The sequence below is a fragment of the Mytilus trossulus genome, chromosome 2, assembly GCF_036588685.1.
Source record: "Mytilus trossulus isolate FHL-02 chromosome 2, PNRI_Mtr1.1.1.hap1, whole genome shotgun sequence".
Classification (NCBI taxonomy): Eukaryota; Metazoa; Mollusca; class Bivalvia; order Mytilida; family Mytilidae; genus Mytilus; species Mytilus trossulus.
In genome coordinates, this window is record NC_086374.1 from 57,266,117 (window position 1) to 57,289,198 (window position 23,082).

Consider the following 23,082-nt stretch of genomic DNA (forward strand, 5'->3'; position numbering starts at 1 on the left):
CCAGTGCATAAATATTTACGTATGAAAATTAACAAAGTGTAAGGCAGGTAGGCTTTCATTTAAATTAAAAAAAAAAAGAAAGTTGATATTCATTAAGGTATTCCTACTAGAATATCATTAATTTTGTTATAATATTCCTTTTTTCTGGTATAATGTCATGTTTTGAAACGTAAATGGAACACAGCCAACACTGTATCATAATAAAAGAGTATAGACACAACCCAGTGTATATGTGCAAAAAGTAAATTCACAAAAATACTGAACTGCGAGGATAATTCAATCGGAAAGTCCCTAATCACATGGCAAAACCAATTGACAAAACACATCAAAAACAAATGGACAACAACTGTCATATTCCTGACTTGGTACAGGCATTTTCAATTATAGGAAATAGTGGATTGAACCTGGTTTTATAGCGCTAAACCTCTCGCTTGTGTTTACATGAACACTTTGGTTTTTGTTGATCACGTTCAGAATGTTCAACAAATCTAGGCAATCATTTGAGTTTGAGTTATCCACCTTTGTTCATAGTTATTGTAGTTGAATAACATTTTTAAACCAAATAATTGTATACACCTTTCACTATTTACTGGTATCTTTTCTATCTAACAATTTACACTGTTTTCTTGAATATTATAATTGCGTAATAAAACATCATTTAAGGCAAATATTAGTCCTGAAATTCAAAGCTATCAAGCTAGTAACCAGACGGTTTTAGCTACAATATGTACCCTAAACTTCTAAAGTTTACTTATCTTAACGGGCTTAATGTTTTGTGTTTTTTATGTTATGCACCTGACTATAATCAATTATTACTGAAACAAATTTGTGATGCAAATAAAAAAGATAACATATACCTACGACCTATTGACTTTGTTGGTTTTTTTTAAAACTCATTTGTATGTGCCGTTCTGTTGATATAGTTGTTAACTTAAATAGACCATCTTATTGGATGATTACGGAGTTCTATCTCGAAATCTTTGCACGTATTTTATGGCTAATTGATAAAACAACTTGTAAATTTGATTTTATGAGAATACTAGCTAGGTAATATACATCAAAGCTAAAGTTAAAAATAGACTGAAACTATATGCCTTTACATTGTCACTTTTGTTTTCTCGAAAACAGTCTTTTATTAAACTAATGGATGGATATTTTCTCTGTAACTTAAAGATCATAAAATCTCCTAGATCACCGCGTAAGCATTCATGTTCTCGTAGATTTCGGACTTTTTCAGTACAGTTCGAAGAACACGTAGTATCACAGTGCATATAGTTTCGTTTGACGATAGAGAGGAATATGTACATGTAGTTCTAATTTCATCCCCAGGACGAATCCTTATAGGAGGATCAAATCTACAATGAAAATATTATATTTTAAATGTGATTTAAGTGTGTGTTAGCATGTGATTTAAGTGTGTGTTAAAAGTATGTGATTTAAGTGTGTGTTAAAAGTATGTGATTTAAGTGTGTGTTAAAAGTATGTGATTTAAGTGTGTGTTAAAAGTATGTGATGTAAGTGTGTGTTAAAAGTATGTGATTTAAGTGTGTGTTAAAAGTATGTGATGTAAGTGTGTGTTAAAAGTATGTGATTTAAGTGTGTGTTAAAAGTATGTGATTTAAGTGTGTGTTAAAAGTATGTGATTTAAGTGTGTGTTAAAAAGTATATTTCAAATCTAGATTTCACAAAAATATCTTTTAATCACACGCAAACAGACAAACATATATGTCTTTTAGTTATTTATTAAAAAAGAAAGAAGATGTTGTGTGATTTCCAATGAGACAACTATCCACAAAAGACCAAATGACAGAGAAATTAACGACTATATGTCATTGTACGATCTTCAACAATGAGCAAAGCCCATACCGCATATGCAGATATAAAAGGCCCTGAAATGACCTATGAACAATTCAAACGAGACGTTGTCTTGGATGCTGTCTCGTTGACCACATACATCTACTTTATATGTATCTTTTATTTTTATTTTAGGTTATTAAATATCCCTTATACTTAAATCTTGGCATCTATGATGAGTTTATTTACCACTTAACATGTTTGTATATCAAGACAACAGAACGTATATGTCAATCTTCTCATCAAACTTCTATTTTTGTCGGCAATACTGTTGATGATTATAACATTATTTAAGACGCACGCACACTTCCAGTAAACAAATATGAATTATGTATTACGGTATAAGGATGGAAAAGATAAGGTCAATTTCGGAACAAAAATTAAGAATCTTCAATGGTGTGCTTTATTTGGACCTGTGTTTTCAGGAGTCACTGATGAATCTTATGTAAATGTAGAAAACACGTGCGTCTGGTAAATACAATTTTTAATCTTGAAACCTATCAGGAGTTTATCTACGTAATTAGATATGTTGAATATGCTGAACACATCTATTCCATAGAACATAGACAAAGGATATAACAGATATAGTTATAAGTAAAAGATGTGGTATGTATAAATAGCAATGTGACAACTCTCGATCCAAGTCACAATTTGTAATTCACTTAAATATTAAAGCACGACTTTCAACATGGTTCCTTGGTTCACAATTGCAGCGAACAGCAAACCATCAACGGCATTATAAATGAGTAGTGAAGTCCGTCTCATCTCTTGACTTATATTTTGAAATTGACATTAAGGGTCGGTTTAAAAAAAACAACAACAAAATATATATCTTTCCAAATTGTGATTTTTCTATTTCTTTGTAGCAATATTCTAGCAGTTCCTGAATACGTAGTTCATATCTCCAATGCGATACAATATTCCAGGGCTTTCATTTGCTACAGGATTTATTTGAGAAAGGGTTGCTGCGAACAAAGGAACTGTAAATCCAAGATTTTAATAGGTTAGCGTTGTATCTGGGTTCGGAGCATATACGATTAGCTTACTTGAGTTTGTGTTGCTCAGTCTCTAGTATGTGTTGTGTAAAATTGGATGCCTGCTGGTCTGTTACTTTTTAGCCATGGCTTTATCGGTTTATATTTCGAATCATGAGTTGGAATGCCCGTTTGATATCTATTGCCTCTCTTTTACAAATTTGAATGATTCGCATTTATGTAGGCACTAGTAAACTATGTCACTCTCTCATAATCATGAAATAGCTGGTTTTATATTCATGATGCCCTGTTTTTGATTAAAGATAATAGTACACCGGTTAAAACTAAAATTTACTACAAAAGAGATTTGACGGACGCCATCACGAGTTGGTTGACCGTTGTGGAATATCAGTTATACAGATGATATCAGATATGTTCCTTATGTCGTAACTATCAAACCCGTTCTCTTTTCGTGAATGTGACCAACCGAATTAGACTTTTTACAGGCTTTGTAATAACATGAGCAACACGACAGATGCCACATGTGAAGCAGCACTTGAAATCACCCCCAGTTTTTGGTGGGTTTATGTTTTTGTTGTGCCCGTATTTGTGACATTTGTTCAAGCATCTTTTTCAATACAATGGAATTTGATGCGTCTGTCATACAAGTGAGAGGTTTAACGCTATACCTCAAGGTCTAATTCGCCATGTTATACACATGAAATGCCAGTACCAAGTCAGGTATATGACAGTTGTTGCCCATTCGTTTGATGTTTTTATCATCTGATTTTGCCATTTGATTGAGATTTTCCGTTTTTAACTTTCCTCGGAATTCAGTATTTTTGAGATTTATACTTTATACATATAATCGTGACAGATGAAACAAACAAGTCATTCTACCAGCTTTTGAGTTATAAAATAATTAATGCACTCACTGATAAAATACTGGTTTGTCATATGTATATTCCTGCTCATGAGTAATGTCTCTTATTTTCTTGTTTCCTCTGTATATCTCTATATTTTGTTGTATACCTACAAAACGCATATACACTGATATTATAATGCAATTGATATGTTTATTATCATGTACATAATAAGTTAACATTATCAACGAAAATAAACATATAAATCGGCTGTTGTCTGCTCTATGTTCGGGTTGTTGTCGCTTTGACACATTCCCCATGTCATTTATACAATTATTTGAATCCAGTAATCCTAAGTTCGTGTAATTTTTTAATGTAAAAAGAAATGAATGATCCCAATTCATTTACTTGTGGTGGTGTTGATGGTTCGAGAATAAAAATCAAGTTTTAAGCAGAAAAATCATGATCAGCAATACTTCCAAATTTCAGATTCCTATTTAATTTACATTACATAGATATAAGAAGATGTGGTTTGTTTCATTCTAATATGTTATGTTGATTGGCTAACATCATTCACTAGTCATTCAGAAATTAACCTTCATTTCAAAATTAAATGTAACATTCACGACGACACGAGCTTCCGCAATAAAGTGTCCAAGTAAATACTTGATAAAAATCGTGTTTCATGATCCTAGCAAAACAATGTAGTGTTGACTGCTTCTTTTAACACTTTTATGGGGTTGAAAAAAGCATTGACCGTAAGCTAATATTTAGAATGAAGCACTGGTATTGCTTTGTTTCAGGTTGGTCAACGTAGATATAAGTATATTGTCTTAGGGAAGTTAACCTACTTTGTATAAAAATCACTGTGATTCACACAAAACAATATCTGAAACTGATATTATCAAGATGCTTGATTTCTTGATGACAGCATATTAATTACATTTGAAGGCCGTGTTTTACAACAAACTATCAACATTCTCATGGGAACCAATTGTGTCCCTCTTTTTGTCCACTTATTCCGTAATCCTTATGAGGCTGAATTCAAACAGGAACTTCTTATGAAGAAAGCAAAGAAGTTAACAATATCCTTTAACTTTACGTTCCACTATAAAGAAAATGCCTGTACCAAGTCAGGAATATGACAGTTGTTATCCATTCGTTTGATGTGTTTGAACTTTTGATTTTGCCATTTTATTTGAGACTTTCCTTTTTGAATTTTCCTCGGAGTTCAGTATTTTTGTGTTTTTACTTTTTATCTCACTAAATAATTCATAACTTGGTGATTATGTTGAACGCATTCTAGCAGGGCCTTTATACGGTGTATATATCTCCCCATTGATACGATATTCCCGTGCTTGTATTTCCTATCATGATTTCATTGATAGAGAGTTGCTTCTTACAAGGAAGCAAATAAACCAGAGTTCCAAATGGTGAAGTTTGAATCATGTCTTCGTAAATTTTACGAACGCCATTACGAGTTGGTTGACCGTTATGAAATATCCGTTTCACAGATGATATTGGATATATTCATTGTGTAGTATCTACACTCCCTTAACCTTTTCACGAATATGTCATACCGAATTATACTATTAACCGGATTTGTATTAACATGAGCAACAGGACAAGTGGTACATGTGGAGCAGGATCTGCTTACCCTTCTGGAGCACCTGAGATCATCCCACGTTATTTTGGTGGGGTTCGTTTTGTTTAGTCCTTAGTTTTCTAATATGTTGTGTCTTGTATACTTTTATTTGTATGCGTCTTTTTCTTTTTTAGCCATGGTGTTCAGTTTATTTTCGAACTATGCGTTTATATGTTTCTCTGGTATCTTTCTTCCCTCTTTTGACATACCGCCTGATTCATCCACTGTCTGCTCAGACACTGGTGATGTTTTACAAAGTCTGAGTAGTTGCTGTATGGTCTTGAATACCGAATAAGTTGGGAAATGTATATCCCACATGCAGGTGAAGTTGGTAAATTGCTACTAAGATGGATATTCAAAATTGCAAGACTAAAATTGTCTCGTTTGTCATAGATTCTGGTACTGAGATGACCCTGTATGTCAATTTCGGGGTATCAGTCTTAAAATAAGGCGTAGAAAGATGTGTATGTTGTTTCTTTAATTTCTAGTTCTGATCAGTTCTAGAGGTTACATTTGTATATGAATTGAACCAATTCAAAAAAGTTTGGATTGTAAATGGAAAGAACACCATAAATATATATGAAATTAAATGACTTGGCTTATTTGATCTCTGAATACAACTAGCTGAACAAACAAACCTGTGTTCTACTTCACGGTGGTATTTTACCTTTATAATGCATATGGTTAACTGCTCTTGTAATAAAAACACCTTTCGGAAACATCACTTCTGTACAGGCACTGGAACAGCTCGAACGGAAGCTTATGTTAGGAACTCGCGGTGGAATGTTTAGGTACTCTTGTCCCACAGCAAACATGCCAGCTTCGTATTGTCGAAGATTTGGAGTATAAAAAAGCTCTAATCCAGAGGAAAATGTCATGTTTGGAATTCTATTTCGATTATTCCAATGAATCTGAAAAATTAACTCGCAAAACTGTATTAATATTTTACACAGATACCTGAAAATATTTCAACTCGAAAGCCACGGATTTGGAATACGCGAAGAGCTGTATCTTCAAAAATCATTAAATATACATAGCTTAATCCGCGAAAAGTAATTTACAGTACAAGTAATATCATTTTATCATATGCTTAAGTAGTATTATTAGTATTAGTGAGCGATTGCTGAAGTTCATGTAAAAAGTAAAAAGTAAAAAAGTTTATTTTTATATTTGATATGCTATTTCACCAAGCAAGTCCGAATTTTTTATTTTTTTTCAAAGTAAGCATGTTAAAGATTGTGTTCAAAATGTCGTTACATCACTTAAAAAACTTTGAGAGCAGCTATTCTTTTTATACCTGTAAAGCTGCAGTTTGGAATCCAGATGATCCAATTTTAAATCCAGTAGAATGGTGGAAACAATCGCTATCACTTCCAACTGTCCAGGTCCCAATAATATTGACACATTGTCTGTGCGCTAACATTCCACATTCATATGGTTCTTCCGATGGTATTATTTGTCCTTCTACGAAATATTGAAAGTTACAGTAATTAAAACAAACAGGCGAGAAGGGTAGAGCAAACTAGTTATGACGTTAATGCATTGATCCATCAAGGTACAAAACTCCTGACAGAAATCAGTGCAAATTCTCAAAATCAGACATGAAGTCCAAAATCAAACTATTTCAAAACGATTTGGTCAAAAGCTGATTAAATTATCACAATGAAAATTAAGACATAATGTCGTTTTCCATCAATAAAGGACAATATACTGAACAGCAGAAAAAGTAAAAATCGTTACTACCGAATTCTCATTTTTTTATAAGAAGGGAAACGATATAAGTATTATGTTCTACACAAGACACATAACTCTAGAACGGCAATATAGAAATCGTCAATATCTAATTGAACTAAGTTAATTTGATAATTACGTTTACCAAAGAACCATGCTGATTTTAATGTTTTACAAATGTTAATCAATTTTATGATTTGATTTCAGCTAAGTAACCCATGCCTTATAGATCCACTAGTTACATGTTTTTAAGTATCATTGGTGTGTCCTCTGCAAAATCAAAATGGGGACAGTTAATACCTCAATAGAAAACATTTAAGTCATGAAATCACGTGCCTGTGCCAGGTCAGAGGTTTTGTAAGTGATGGCCTTTATTTCAACTAAAGATTTATGTATTTTTTCGACTTTGATGACCGATCTTTGACTTGTTTTTTTAGTCATAGTTTGATTTTTACAGATTCAGGACAGTTAAGAGTTTAAAATGTTGTTAGGAATCTTTACAAGACTTCTGGGTTATTTTGTTAATTTTTGGAATCTCATTGAACATAATTTTTTTCATATCAATCATACATGATTCTCCTATGTTCTGGATTATTTTAACAGGTACTTACCTTGTTCGTTACAGCCAAACAGAAGTATATGGTGTGTGATATCTTTATTATCAATGATCGGTTTTGCTCCCACAAGATGGAATGTGTCATTTCTAGGTAGTCTAAATAACATACAATAGTATGATGTCTGTTTTGATGGTATACTGGTTGCTGGAATCCGAAGAGACGTTCGGAGAATGCCTTCAACAATAAATTAGATAAGAGTTTTTTTTTTTTATTTCCTTTAAACAAGTTTATAAATTTATTGGTTAAAACAAATATAAAATGGACCAATTGAAGTACACATTCTAGGGTGCGCTCGCCTTAAGTGACGTAGCACCGGGAAAAACTAGTGAATTACCTATTTTTAAAATGTTTTAACAAAAATCTCTGTATTAAAGTCTGTTGATTTTCTACAAAAATCTTGGTTGTATTTGCCACAAAATCCCCTTTTTGTCTTAAATGCAATGAAAAAATAACATTAATAACAATTCTTTGCACGATGTTTCCCGTTGGAATATGTACAAAATGGTCCATCTCTATGATGTATTATCTTTATTGTTTTGATATTATTGAAGTTTGAAAATTTCGTTATCCACATTTCTACAGAAGGTGTCATAGACCTTAAACATGTATCAGAGGTATTCTAATCCGTAATTAACCCATCAACGTTCACGTACTAAGTCTGCCATGCAGCTTCTTCACTTATCCCTATCAAAGTTAATAGCAGTTATCCGCGATAACTCATTTAAGAGGGGGGCAATACCTTTTATGTTAACCTGTTTTGTACCTTTTCAAGGTGTTGTTAACTGTTATCTGAAATAAACTAAAGCTGTTAACTGTTTTCAACTCAATTTGTTACCTGTTATTTGCATTTTTGTTACCTGTTTTTTGCCAAAATCGAGGTGATGTTAACATGTTTACGGACCCCCTATTGCCCACCCCCTTTCCAGCCACCCTCATTTAAAATACATAGCTTCAGATTTACAGTTCAGTCAGGAACTAAAGTTCTTGTGTGGACCATAATCATAACAAATTCATAAAGAGTTCCGCTCCAATCGCAAAGTTCCCGAACAATGTTAATGTTTGCTATCTAGTATGCTGATCCTTTTTGTTTCATTTACATTTGAATGAAGGATAGAGCAAAACCAAAGTAAGAAGGTATGAAACCTTTATATCCGTTGCTTTCGGTCCGTTTTGCTTTTTGTCTGATTATTTAGCTATTAGTCCGACACTTTTTCTTTTGTCCACATTTTCGGTCCGTTTGCTTTTTGTCCAACACTTTTGCTTTTTGTCCGTTGCCTTTTCCAACCAATTATGTTTTTCGTCCGACAATTTTTATATTTGATCGGGTTTTTTTTGTCCGATTTGCTGTTTTTCTAGTAGATTCCATTTGAACCTCAAACTTGATGACATATTTGAAATAAATATAAATGAAAGTCTTTTTCTCTGAAAATACTTCGCCAAATACTTAGAAACTTGATTTGCATGTTCCTTATTTTATTTAGTTTATAGATTAAATTCAGGAATTTGATCCATTCAAAAGTATGGCAACAGTTTCTAAAAATTGAAAACAGAGGCCATATGAAGCTTTTGACTTTATCTCAAATACTAAAGCAGTAAGAGCAAAACTGACATAGGTGAAAGTGTACTGTTAAACAGGTTTAGATCTACCAGTCAGGTAATCTTCAGACCAATATGACAACTTATTGTTGGGTTTATAATACTGTCCAGAACTAGTTAACTTTTAGTAATTTTTACAGTGTTGGGTTAATTTGTATAATATCGATTATCTTTGATATTATTATAGAAAGAGAGACAGTGTAAATGACAAAATGACAAAATTGTTCAGCAACTTTAAGGTAGATCTTCAATTAAGTCAAGTAACTGAAACTGAAATTACGGTTAGCGATATCAGTCTCTCATCAGCCTCTTAATTGTTTTCTTGAAATAAACTGTGAGTCAGAAATATGGCAGTTGTTATCCATCAGTCTGTTCCTATGTATGTTGTCCTTTGCGTTTGTTGTAGTTAAGTGTTACTGTTACGTGCATGTTTTCCTCTCATAGTTGGTGTGTTTCTTCGGTTTTAGTTGTTTACCCGAATTTGTCTTTGCTTAACAAAATTATGACTATTGAACAGCAGTTTCTTATGTTGCCTTTATGTATTCAATAGAAATATAGTTTTTTTGGAATTAAAATTGATTCACTAATAGCGTCTTTGCATCGGAAATAAACACCTTTATCCTTATAGTTCAGTGTCTATAGTTCTTAAATGATACGGGATATATTGTCGTATCGTTTATTTTATGATGGTATGATGCTAAACCCATAACAGGAGGGATTATTCTTGATTCTAATATGACGAAAAGACTTCAATCAGTTTAATAGAAGTCTGGGCTGAAGGCTGACATATCTGCTGATGGAGTTTTAATTTCCCGAGGGTAGCACAAGCTCAGTAGTCAGCACTTCTGTGCTGTCATGAGTAACATTGATATGGTAATTTCTGTTTACAAAACTTTTGAATTTTTGAAGTACTAAGGCTTTTCTATCTAAGGAATGTTTTACAGCTGTATTTGTGAAAACAATTTGGAATTGTGGTCATCAGTGCTCTTCAGTTTTGTTCTTTATTTGGCCTTATTAACTCTTTTGGATTCGAGCGTCACTGATGAGTCTGGCGTAAACACAAAATTTAATCCTGGTATCTATGATGAGTTTATTTAATATCAGTAACTGCTAAACAGTAAATAGCTCTTTTGTTAATTATTGTCATTTTGCTTAGTTTCTCCTGTTACTATACATTCGAAAAGTGGAAAAAAATTGTTTCCAATTGAACTTTACTGTGTGTATTGATGTGTGTTTCTTAATTCCGCATTTTAGAGATATCATAAAACATGTTGAACCCTGCCGGATTGTTTGCTTCCGTCCCAAGTCAGTAACATCTGGCCTTAGTGTTACATGTTTATGTAATGTTGGTTCATTTTTATGTTTCGGAGTTTAGGTGGCGTTCACTTTTTGATAACTAGTAAACTGTATTGTTATATTGTCAACTGATGCACAGAACAACTGTGTGTGCTCTGTGGTCGGTTGTCGTCTCTGCGCATTTCCCGTTTCCATTTTAAGTTTCATAGAAGAAACCAGGAACAAACCTTGAACGTTAGACGCTCGTTCTTTCTACAAAAGACTCATCAGTGACCCTCGAATAAAAAAGATTAAATGGCCAAATAAAGTACGAAGTTAAAGAACATTGAAAACCTAAAATTCCAAAAGGTTTTGTCAAATACAGCAACATTATTCTGTTTGGAGTCTGAAGATAAAAACTAAACAACAAACTCGATGGTTTTGTTCTTCCCTATTCTATCTGTTAATTTTAACGTCTTTTTATAATTATGGTATTTGCACAGCAGTTAGTTAAACTTTGAATTTTTCGAAAAACTAAGGGTTTTCTTATCTCAGGAATAGATTACCTGAGCCGCATTTGGCACAACTTTTTTGAATTTTGGGTCCTCATTGCTTTTCAACTTTGTACTTGTTTGGCTTTATAACTATTTTGATCTGGTCGTCAATAATGATTCTTATGTAGACGAAACGTGCGTCTGGCGTATTAAATTACAATCCTGGTACCTTTGATAAGTATTAGTACCTTTCTCATTTAATGATTCACATTTGTCTTTGTTGCCATTACACTGTAGCCATTTGTTCTGTTGTTGACACGTAGCTGATGTCAATGGTTCACATATGCCTGTAATAGAACAATCATAGTGGTAATGTTTTAAAAATACTTTCTAATACATCTAACATATATGTTATGAGACCTTCATATTTAAGAATGTTTCTGATTTATCAAGGTAACGTTCATATGACGGTGACTATTGGGAGTTTTTTGCTTTTTTTATAATCTCACGAATTCATCTACTGGAGATGGCACTAAATTGATTTTCCACCCTGATGACGACTCCAACAATCCTACAACATATGATTGTTTGATGTTGACAGTATTTGATAGTAGATGCAAGTTGACACAAGTACTTGTTGCTTTTATGATGTTTGCATATTGCATACATCATATTGACACGTCGGTAAAATTTCAAATTATTTTATGTTTTTCTTATTTTCTTAAATTCTATACTTTATTTGAAAAGAAATAAGATTACAAAAATATCTAACTCCAAGGGGAATTCAAAACGTGCAATTATAACAAAAGCTCAAACACATTTAACGAGTGTGAAACAATTGTCATATTCGTGAATTGGTACAGACATTTTATGGTATAGAAAACCTGCTTTTATGGCTGTCTAAACCTCTCACTTCTATGACAGTCACATAGAAGTCCTTCATAATATTGACAACAATGAGTGAACAAAATAATCAGACATAATAGGAATGTACGTCAAAAATTAGGTTACATCAGTCAACATAGTAATCGTTGGTTTTCTTGTTTGAATGGTTTTACACTAGTTTTTTCTTAATTTGTTTTCTTTAGGGGGTGGAGGGTTATAGCTTGCTGTCCGGTGTGAGCCAAGGCTCCGAGTTAAAGGACGTACTTATAATGGTTTACTTGTATAAATGATGACTTTGTTGAAGAATTGTATCATTGTTACTCACAATATACTGCATCTTAAAAACTCGAACTTATCTGTAACATTTTATGATACGACTAGATACAAAGCACATCTTCAACTAATTCAAGAATTACATGTAAAATTGCTGAAAACAATACTTTTCAAACAACTCTATATTTTACAGTCTTCCAACAAAATTACTTAGCTCACAACAAAACTAGAATTAGAAATCTGTAACCTCATAACATACTGTAGTCTATTACTCTTATTGAATATTATTTTAATACATAGAAGTACGGACAGACTAGCAGAGGGGCGACATGCAAACATATAGAAGTGTTATGCTATTTTGCTGTTACAGAACTAATTTAAAATAACAGAAATTGTTGATTGTAAATGGGATGTTGACTCAAGAATCACACATATAGTTTTTCCTAAAGTTGTATAAAAATGAAAAAAAGTATTAACAAACATTGACGAAGTTTATGAATTGGTATGATTACTTGTAAATCATTTGTATCAGGTCAACTCGTACTTAACAGGATTTTCATTAACAAAAAAGTAAATATTTTTCCGAACCTTTATCAAGCAGTAATCAAGAATACAATTGTCTGACTTTCCTTGGTAAACACAAATATTTAATATCTGTGGTGTATTCCAAGAACAGACTTTGATTTTATTATACCTACATACATGTACGTATACAACTTAGGTTTTAATGTTGGAAGTGTTTTTTTTTTAATTCAACATCCATTATCAACAATTCGCAAGGAAATTACCATTTAACTTTAAGGAAGGTAAATATGGAGGGATGGGGATGGGGAGGCTGGGTATGTTTAATTTCGTTTTGAAAAATATTCTGATCCTAAATTTAAACAGATGACAAAACATAGTCGAAATCCAGACTTTCCCCATACTTTATAGTGTTAGATATAAAAAAAAACATAATTCGATTGATAGTGTAAAAAAATGAATAAAATTGTTTGCGCCGAAAAAAAAATGATTAAAAAAACAAAACATAAACCACCCCCAACCCCCATTTAAAGTTAAATAGTTCCTCCTTACGCCAGTTTTCGTCCCACTCATTCCACCAACACAATAATAATTCAATGATAGGCAGCTTGTATAAATCAATCATTCCATAAATTAAAATACTACTGTACTGAAATAACTGATGTTTTTTTTCAGCTGTGTAGAATCAATTGTTCGAATCTGAGAACTGTAGCTTCAATATTACATTATATTATAGTTATTTTGTACTTTACAACTAAAACTGATGGTACTAGACATACTGGGTACTTAATTGTTGCCTATTTCTCCGTCTTACCAATAAACTCATCATGGTTGTATACCGTCTCTAAATAAGAGATCAAGTACTGAATATCTATGACATATTTGCCACTGAACGTAAATCACTCAACCTGAAGGAGGCGTATATTTTGGTTATAATAAATGAACGTAGTTAACTGCCCTTTTTATAACATAGATATAGGAAGATGTGGTGTGAGTGCCAATGATACAACTCTCCATCCAACATGTATATTTGGTTAGTATGTGTATTTCACAGAATATATTTGCAGTCAAAAATGTAGATGATTATATGTAACTTGACAAACATAACATGCCGATTTTGCATGACTTTTGCATATGATTTTTTTCTCGGAAAGAATGTATTACGAAGGTGGATAACTCCTTTCAACAGATCTCCGAGTGCGCTCGGTGACCTCTTAAAATGGAGGAAACAGGAAAACCTTCATTTACATTTGTCTCTCATGGTCCGTATTTGACAACGACAATTCTAATTAATATCCGTCTATCATCCCGATCGAGCATCTATTCTTTGTGCATGTCATATATTTGCCACAGTTTTAAAACATAATAAAATCAATAAATCATTTTTCCCTTCGAAAATCTCAATATAGAACAATGACTGAGAGTCAGTTCGTTCATATCTTTTAATAAATGGTATTTACAATTTATTTGAATTTTGACTGTATACAAACTATTTGAAAAAAAAAACGAACAAGGTAACCCTATTTGAACATTGAACTATAGATTAATTTCTTTTCTCAGAAATATGTTTATAACAAAATCATTATCGTAACACCCATAGTATTCATAGTTTTATTCGGTGAGTATCATTAAAAAAAAGAAGGGTATAAGGGTGCTTTCTATTTGTTGAGTTGAATACACGAACCGTTGTATTAAATATCTTCTTAAGGCTTCGTGATATGTTTAGTCTGAGATTAATATCATTTATGGAGTAAAATTGCTATATTAAGATGAACCACTTCTAATCAGATATACATATATATTTGACACAGGTCAACCAGTTTATACATATATACATCTCAACAATACAATTCATGGAAGAATTTTAATGTAGACCGTTTTCTATAATTATTTTATACATTGTAAAATTAGCATGTCTCATGGAATTCATCACTGATATTTTCCAGTTTTATACACCCCTTTCTCCCCCCCCCCCCCCGGAAACAAAATAATCATGTTTTTCTCTCTTAACGTTCTATTATCACATAATAATATCTATTATACATCACAGACGTAATTCATCTCGTCAAACACATAGTTATATATTTGATCAAGAAATATATAGATCTGGCAAAATGCATTCTCCGGTATCAATATCCGAGACTTAATTCTGAGTTCTAATACTCGTAGTTTCCTATTCAAATTTTTATCACCGTCTTCTGAACATTAGACCACACTATATCCATCCGAACCTGTTTAAATGTCGTTTTCTGAACACTAGACTGGAATCTATTCACCCGACCCTAAAAAGGATAATAAGAACCCGTAACAATAAAATGTGGTTTCTCATTCAAAAATTTGATAAAAAGTGTATGGTCTTAATATAATATGAAGAAAAATGAATAAAAGAAAGGCAGAAGTTACCAAAAAGATAATCAACATCAATGAAAACAAACTGGCTGTACATCACAATGTACCTGTAACGTAATTTACGATTTTAACAGCTTGTATCACTTTAGCCTGATGAAGAGCTCGGCTATTTTGGCAGACTATGTTGTAATGTTCAGAATTATTTTTACTAGGTCCTTTGAAAAGCTTCAGGCAGTTTACTTTTTTTTGGGACGTAAATGAATCTTACAAAAAATCAAAACTATAATCAAAGTTACGTTTCTGTTTTGACTGTAAGAGACGTGTATGAAAGTAGCATCCGTTAATACAAAATATGTTAACCAGGCGATAGTTAACTTACTATAAATAATTGAGCTGATCTGTAACAATAACATCTCCATGCCTTTTATATCATGTACTGTATTAAGACACTAGATTAAAACTGACGAGGAGAGGTAACACACGACCACCGATTGCTTTATTTTTGTAAAGCCAAGGTGGTCGTGTGGTCTACCGGGACGGGTACAGTGCAGGCGATTTGGTATCACGATATCCCAGTAGCATGGGTTCGAATCCCGGCGAGGGAAGAACAAAAAAATTTCGAAAGCAAATTTACAGATCTAACATTGTTGGGTTGATGTTAAGACGAGTTGTATATACATAATGTACACAGCCATGTTACACCATCATTGCTGGTGATCCGATGGATAAATCTGTTGTAGAAAATTGAAAACTACGTTCAAACCTATTATTTCGTTGGATAAAAACCGCAATTTGTATACGTGTGCACGTAAAACAAATTTCGTTGTATAAGGGTCTAAATACAGCACAAACAACACTTTCCAAAAGACCAAAAAAGTGAAAAAGTATATTTAAACAAAACGCATTTGACTAACAGGTCGAACAACTGATGTTCTTTAACCCTGCTGACTGCCATTGGCGATTTCCAAATAAAATTGATCACAAGATGTACCAAAATGGATCTTAATATAAATTTAATATTAAACACAAATTATTTTTTTTGTTTTTATTTTTACTTGTGGCCACGATGTTATGCAACAAACATAAGGTGTCAATATGTTTTTAGTACACCAGATCCGGATTTCGACAATAAATGTCTCTTCAGTGATGTTAGGGATCGAAACGGTATTTGGAAGGCCATATAAAAAGTACCCTCATTTTTAGAAAAAGTACCCTCATTTTTAGATGAGCTCTTGAATTTTAAGAGTCAATATAGGATGAACGGCCCATAAAAACCGGAGAGAAAATATGATAATAGCCCAAACGAAAAAATATAAACGAGTTTAAATTGAAAACTACGTTCAAACCTATGATTGCGTTGGATAAAAACCGCAATTTTTATACGTGTGCACGTAAAACAAATTTCGTTGTAGACGGGTCTAAAACAGCACAAACAACATTTTCCAGAAGACCAAAAAAGTGAAATAGTATATTTAAATAAAACGCATTTGACTAACAGGTCGAACAACTGATGTTCTTTAACCCTGCTGACTGCCATTGGCGATTGCCAAATAAAATTGATCACACGATGTAACAAAGTGGATCTTAATATAAATTTAATATTAAACAGGTTTTTTTTTTTTTTTTTGTTACTTGTGGCCACGATGTTATGCCACAAACATTAGGTGTCAATATTTTTTTAGTACACCAGATCCGGATTTCGGCAATAAATGTCTCTTCAGTGATGTTAGGGATCGAAACGGTATTTGGAAGGCCATATAAAAAGTACCCTCATTTTTAGAAAAAGTACCCTCATTTTTAGATAGGCTCTTGAATTTTAAGAGTCAATATAGGATGAACGGATCATATAAACCGGTGGGAAAATATGATACAAGTCCAAACGAAAAAATATAAACGAGTCTAAATTGAAAACTACGTTCAAACATATGATTGCGTTGGATAAGAACCGCAAATTTTATACGTGTGCATGTAAAACAAATTTCGTTGTAGAAGGGTCTAAAAACAGCACAAACAACATTTTCCAAAAGACCAAAAAGGTGAAAAAGTATATTTAAACAAAACGCATTTGACTAACTGATGTTCTTTAACCCTGCTGACTGCCATTGGCGATTGCCAAATAAAATACTAAATAGATATACCATTCTATACATGCATGCTCATACATATATTTTTATATTATATTGCTATAAATGCTGAATGGAGAAGACTTTGTAAGTCTGTTTGACTTGTGTCTTATCCAATTTGTATTTTAACAAATAAAATATGTTTAAACAAAAAATCAAAAGAAACGATACACGACTTCGAAATAAAATATATCAAAAAGTATTAAATATAAAACAAAATGAGATACACTATTTTAAAAAGCTTTCACTTCCAATTTATGCACATATGCTAATGAAAATCAAAACCTGTCGAAAAGGAACTAAAGTCTGTGTAAACGATCATAGGGTGCAAATTATTTTTGCGGAAAGTTGGATAGAAAATCGACACACAATTTTTTAATTACTCAATGAATTTTCAAATTTGTTTAAAATTATCTAATATGCTAATCAAATTAAGTTCATGTTGTAACTAATGGGTTGAAATATAGTTTTTTTAAATTTCCAAAAAAAAAAAAAAAATCTGCGTCTCAAATCATTTCTTTAGATATGGAAACAACACACTGTAAATTTGGAACCTTCCGAATAAGTTTTAAGATTGTTACCGGTTTTTTTTAAATTCACTTTACACATACTGTCTATGGCAAATCACTTGATAATGTATACATTTTAACGATTTTTTGTGGGGCCGAACTTTGCTTTACAAATAAACGAAGAAACTGTATGATTTTTAAAAAAAAGAATTGATGGCAAATATTGTCTTTACCTTTAAATGAGAGGTTGGCATCATTAGTTTGAACTTCAGTTTTTAAAATTGTCGTTTTATGTAAATTGTGTCAAAAAAGATCAATTTCGCCAAATGACGTCATGAACGATTTTTTTTTTTTAAAACGGATTCATATTTCCATGGTCATTAAGTATAACTACCTTCAATATTGGTTCTATAAACGGAAAACTTCATTTTTAATTTGAAAAAAAAGTCGTGTATCGTTTCTTTTGTTGACTAGTATATATAATTATATACATTACATTTTAGACTATTTTTGATAACTATTTACATATATTGCAGCCATTTGCTTCAAACAGTTTTCATTTCACAAGGGGAACAAATTGAAATGAGATTAAAATTTTTACAAAATAGACAGAATTTAGACAATTTTTTTATGGCTACTATCGACCGAATCTTATAAAGGTTGCTCTATGCTGAACGTTATTTCACAAAACGAAAACACATTTTCTTGATTTTCAAAAAGGCAAGGAAGCTTGACAAGCATGCAAGTTAGACATTATACTGAATACAAATGTAAGACTATCTACAGCCAATGTTCAACCTTCATAACACTAAACAAATTTAGTTATATACCTTTATGAAGTCGTTGGAATCATATGATCATCATGATTATATAATGTGCGATCATTTCATCAATTTTAGAAGGCTAACAAAATCAAAGATCCAAATGTATAGATCGAGTCGATTAAGTTGTCTGCCAGTGGATAGGTGTAGTGAACAAAACATTTTTCTCTCATTGTTGAAGGACATGCGGTTTCCTATGTAATTGCTTACGTATACTTTATTTGAAATTTGGTGGTTTTTTGTCTCATTAGCAAACATTTAAAATTTACACAACTCCTAATTTGTATACCATGCACTGGATAAATGTAGTACAAGAATAATCTTCTCTCAGTCAGTCTGAAATACGGAAAGCTGGTATTTTAGAGGGTAGTAAAAACCAAACAACTGAGAAAAATAAGGGGGCCATTTCAGAGCTAAATACTGATTGTTTATTGCAAAATGGCATTTTACGGTATGTTTTCATACACTGACGAAGTGATTGCAAATAAAACCACAATATTTAATCAGCATTTTGATTGAAGATTTCGAAATTATTGGTTTTTTTTTTGCAATGTTTCGTTTATATCATATTCATGTACAATAAGTCCAATACATAGACCAGGGTCACGTCATTGTGTCTAATATTTATCCCACATGCACATTTAGGAGAACTTTGATCAAATTTAATACATAAAACTGTTTATGTCAACAAAATATTTAGTTTTATCACTACAGAAATAGATAATTTATGATAAAACCTTAAACATTGGTCAGATACATCAAATAGGTGAATCGTAGTACCTTCTTTAGATAAAACAGAAATAGTTCTTTTTGCACTCTTAACTTCATTGTAGCTGAACACATTGTTTGTGTAAACGATGACTGTGAATAAATGAGGTAAGCATTTTTATTAGTCGATAAAGTAGTGAATAAATAGCTACACAAATCATAATTATAGTATTTGAAAACGTTAAATTTGATGTTTTGTGAAATTTACCACAATATCTTATTTAATGCGAGTGATTAACCTGATCATATAGTGACGACTTAGCCAATGGAATCAATCGCCGGTTTAGTGACTTTCATGATGAAGAACAGTAACACAGTCGTTCTTCTGTTTGTGAATTAGTTTCATATTACCTAATATTTTTTGGGGAACTAATTAAAATTCGTAAAAATAATTATCTCAGCGCTTTCTGTCTTTCGTTATTTATAAAATAATTAATAACGGCATTGACAACTCTGAGTTTGTTCATGAAGTTTTAACGTAAAGCAAGGGAGTTAAATATCAAATAGTACGTACATTTGTATATCCGTTTGATAGCGATTGAACGATCATTACAAGGTCTGCTTTCTTTGCAAGTTATTCCTTTACTGCACATTTCCATATGTTGGCCTATATCATGCATTCCTTTGGTGTGATCTCTTACATATTGTGCATAGATATTGGCTCTTTAACAAACATATTATCAATCTGTCCAATAAACCATTCCTTGCAAGTCATAAATACAATGAAGTTAAATAGGTACAAATATAGTAAATACACAATTAGGAAAAATATAAAGATACACACTCATAATATTTAACCACTCGTATCCACTTGCTTTTTAACAAGTCTGACCTACTGTTTGTGTCATGTATGTGCATCTAAATGGACACAACATCTTACATAGATTTATTTTCCAATAGTTAAAATGGTAAAATATAACTCTATCATCAATTTACATTTATTAGAAACAAAATTTAGCGACAAAAGGGTTGGGGGATTACGGATTTCCCGAAAATTTGTTCAAAAGCAGCTATAGAATTCCAACCCATTTGAAAGATACCTCCTCTGAAACTATTAATACTTATATCAAGAAGTACAAAAATAAAAGTCATATGCATTTCACTTAATTTTTCCATAAATTTGAATTAAAAAGTTCGAACGCAAAAAAAATGTTGAAAAAAACTACAATAATTTCGAATTTTGGACCGATGACTGGTACGGATGTACTATAGCTTTTTCATTTAAATTTTTTTACAGAGGTGTATTACTTTATTATATCTTTTCTGTTTAAGCAAATGTTTATATCTGCCATTTTTTATGTTTAGAAGTGATGTTCAACTTTTATCAAATAAAACATACTTTTGTTAAATATACACATAAATGCGGACTAACAACTCCAAAATTAAAAAAAAAGAGAAAAGTACATGCATCAACACATTTCTATTTTGGATAACATCATATCCTTTATTAGTATCATGATGTTAAATAAATTGACATAAATACAATTCTAGAGTCTCAAAGTTTATGCAATGAAACACAAACCTACAGTTTCGCTGGAAAGCACTGCATGTTTTAAGCCACACCTTCGCATTGTTTCTAATTTAAGCCAACCTTCTTATTTTTCTTACCAAAACAGTTTCCCCGAGTAATTCTCTTCTCACTAGAATCTATCATAAGTAGTGTTGTTGTCTATATGGTGGTAATAGAAGGTTAAATGAGATATATTTTAGTGTGATCAGAAGATCTTTAGTGTCGAATGAAAAATTAGATAATTTTAATTTCTCGATTTTATCAATATAATAATCACTAATTGATGTAAAAGATCTGTAAATATATATTTACTTTGTTGTGGCTGTTATCAAATTCGTTAAATAGATGGTTATATAAACATTTAAAATTTCAAAAAGTAGAGGTTATTGGTCAAGTAAGCTCAAACCGTACTCAGAGGATCGTTAATGTCGACTGAGGGGTTGGTATGGCGAACAATTAACAGTTTTACTCAGACTTGTACGTTGTATTTAACTAATGTGAATTATATTTTCTAATTTGTGTTGTTAACCACAGTATTTAATGTTTTGTTGAGAGTTGGCCAGGTACAGATTGTTTTTCTAACCCGGCAACATTCTTGATATGATTGTATCAATCATAGAGGATGTAATTCAGCGTTTGTTGTTTGTTGCTGTATATAATATATATGTTTGTCGTTAATTGTTTTGTACATAAATCAGGCCGGTAGTTTTCTTGTTTGAATTGTTTCACATTTGTCATCCCAGGGCTTTTATAGTTAGTTGTGCGCTTTAGACTTTGTTCATTGCTGAATTCAGTATGGTGATCCTAAGCTGCTACACGTAACAACTACGTCATTGCAGACATTGCAGACTTTGCAAGTTATTCCTTGGTCACAACGAACCCTAGACACACCTATGCAGCGCCACGACAAGAAACTTTGTCAAATCGTGGGTCATTTGTGATTGTCGTACGACAGTCGCACGATATTTTGAGCATCGTGGCGCTGTCGTGTTTCATGGGACGAAAATTGAACATGCACCTTTTTTGGTCTACGTTTTTTTATCGTGTCACTGTCTTGTGCCTGTCGTGAGAGTGTCTTACCACAATCGTGCGACTGTCGTGCGATAAACACATTGTCGTGGGTACCAACATAAACCATTTTAAGAAAAAAAAAACAATCGTACGACTGTCGTACGACAATCTCACGACTGTCGCAAATCATTCGTGATACAGTCGCACGATTGTCTCGCGAATACCAAATTTCGTACGATGCTCGCACAACATTGATTGTCTGTTCTACGACAGTGGTACGTTCCTCGTGCTACATATTTTTGTTTTATTTAGAAGAATACAATTCGGCGGGAATGAATGTTTGAAAAAACATACCGTCTGCCATTTAAAGAGGAACGATTACGTTTTTTCCTGCTGAAAATGCACCTTGCCGGACTGCAACAAGAGCAAAATATCAACCATTTATTTTTTATTTCGGGGGCATCCTGGTTTAAATTCGCTGAACAACATAACATAAACTAATACGGGAAAACGTCGTGTACTTAGACCGAACTCATAATGACACTGAACTATATCAAAAGCAAATGGCAAATGGCTTGCAATACTTCGGGCCTTCTATTATACTAATAGTCCCGGAGTCAAACGTGCTAGCTAGTGACCCACGACTGTTGTGCGACAGTTGTTAGACAGTGGCACGACAGTGACACGCGCATCACATGACATGAAAACATTAAAAATAGTCCCAAACAATTCATAATTGTCGTACGGCTGACGCACGATTGACTTGCGACAAACCCACGACAGTACAATTACACAGCTGATTTGACCACTCCAAATATTTTTTGACTTTTTGCACGACAGTGCCACGACAAATATTTTATAGATCTTCCACGACAAAAAAACGTGCGATCTGTTGTGACCGGGGCTTTAAGCATCTATACAGCGCCACATGAAATTTTGTCAAATCGCGGGTCATCTGTGATCGTCGTACGACAGTCGCACGATATTTTGAGCATCGTGGCGCCGTCGCGTGTCGTGGAATAATTCGGCGGTAATGAAAGTTTGGAAAACATATCGTCTGCCTTTTAAAGAGAACGGCTATTCCACCGGAACGAATACGCTTGCCCCTGATGAATAGGCGCCTTGCCAGACTCTAATAAACCAAATTATGGTCCTGTTAGCGTTGATAAGAGCCCGTGAGCAGTATAGGAACCAGCGACATTCTTGTTTAAATTCGCTGAACAATTAAAATATAAACTAGGGATGTCAACTCGGGCAAGATT

General features: G+C 32.7%; 1 protein-coding gene across 1 annotated transcript; it reads right to left on the reverse strand.

Annotated features, from left to right (window-relative positions):
* Positions 1–1,186: 1,186 nt before the first annotated feature.
* Positions 1,187–11,992, reverse strand: LOC134705888 (DBH-like monooxygenase protein 1). The gene is made up of 7 exons (XM_063564602.1): positions 11,956–11,992; positions 11,298–11,396; positions 7,679–7,858; positions 6,634–6,800; positions 6,004–6,247; positions 3,764–3,860; positions 1,187–1,355 (listed from the first exon to the last, which is right to left on the reverse strand). The coding sequence occupies exons 1-7, from the start codon at positions 11,990–11,992 to the stop codon at positions 1,187–1,189; spliced, it is 993 nt and encodes a 330-aa protein (XP_063420672.1).
* Between the last annotated feature and the right edge of the window lie 11,090 nt (positions 11,993–23,082).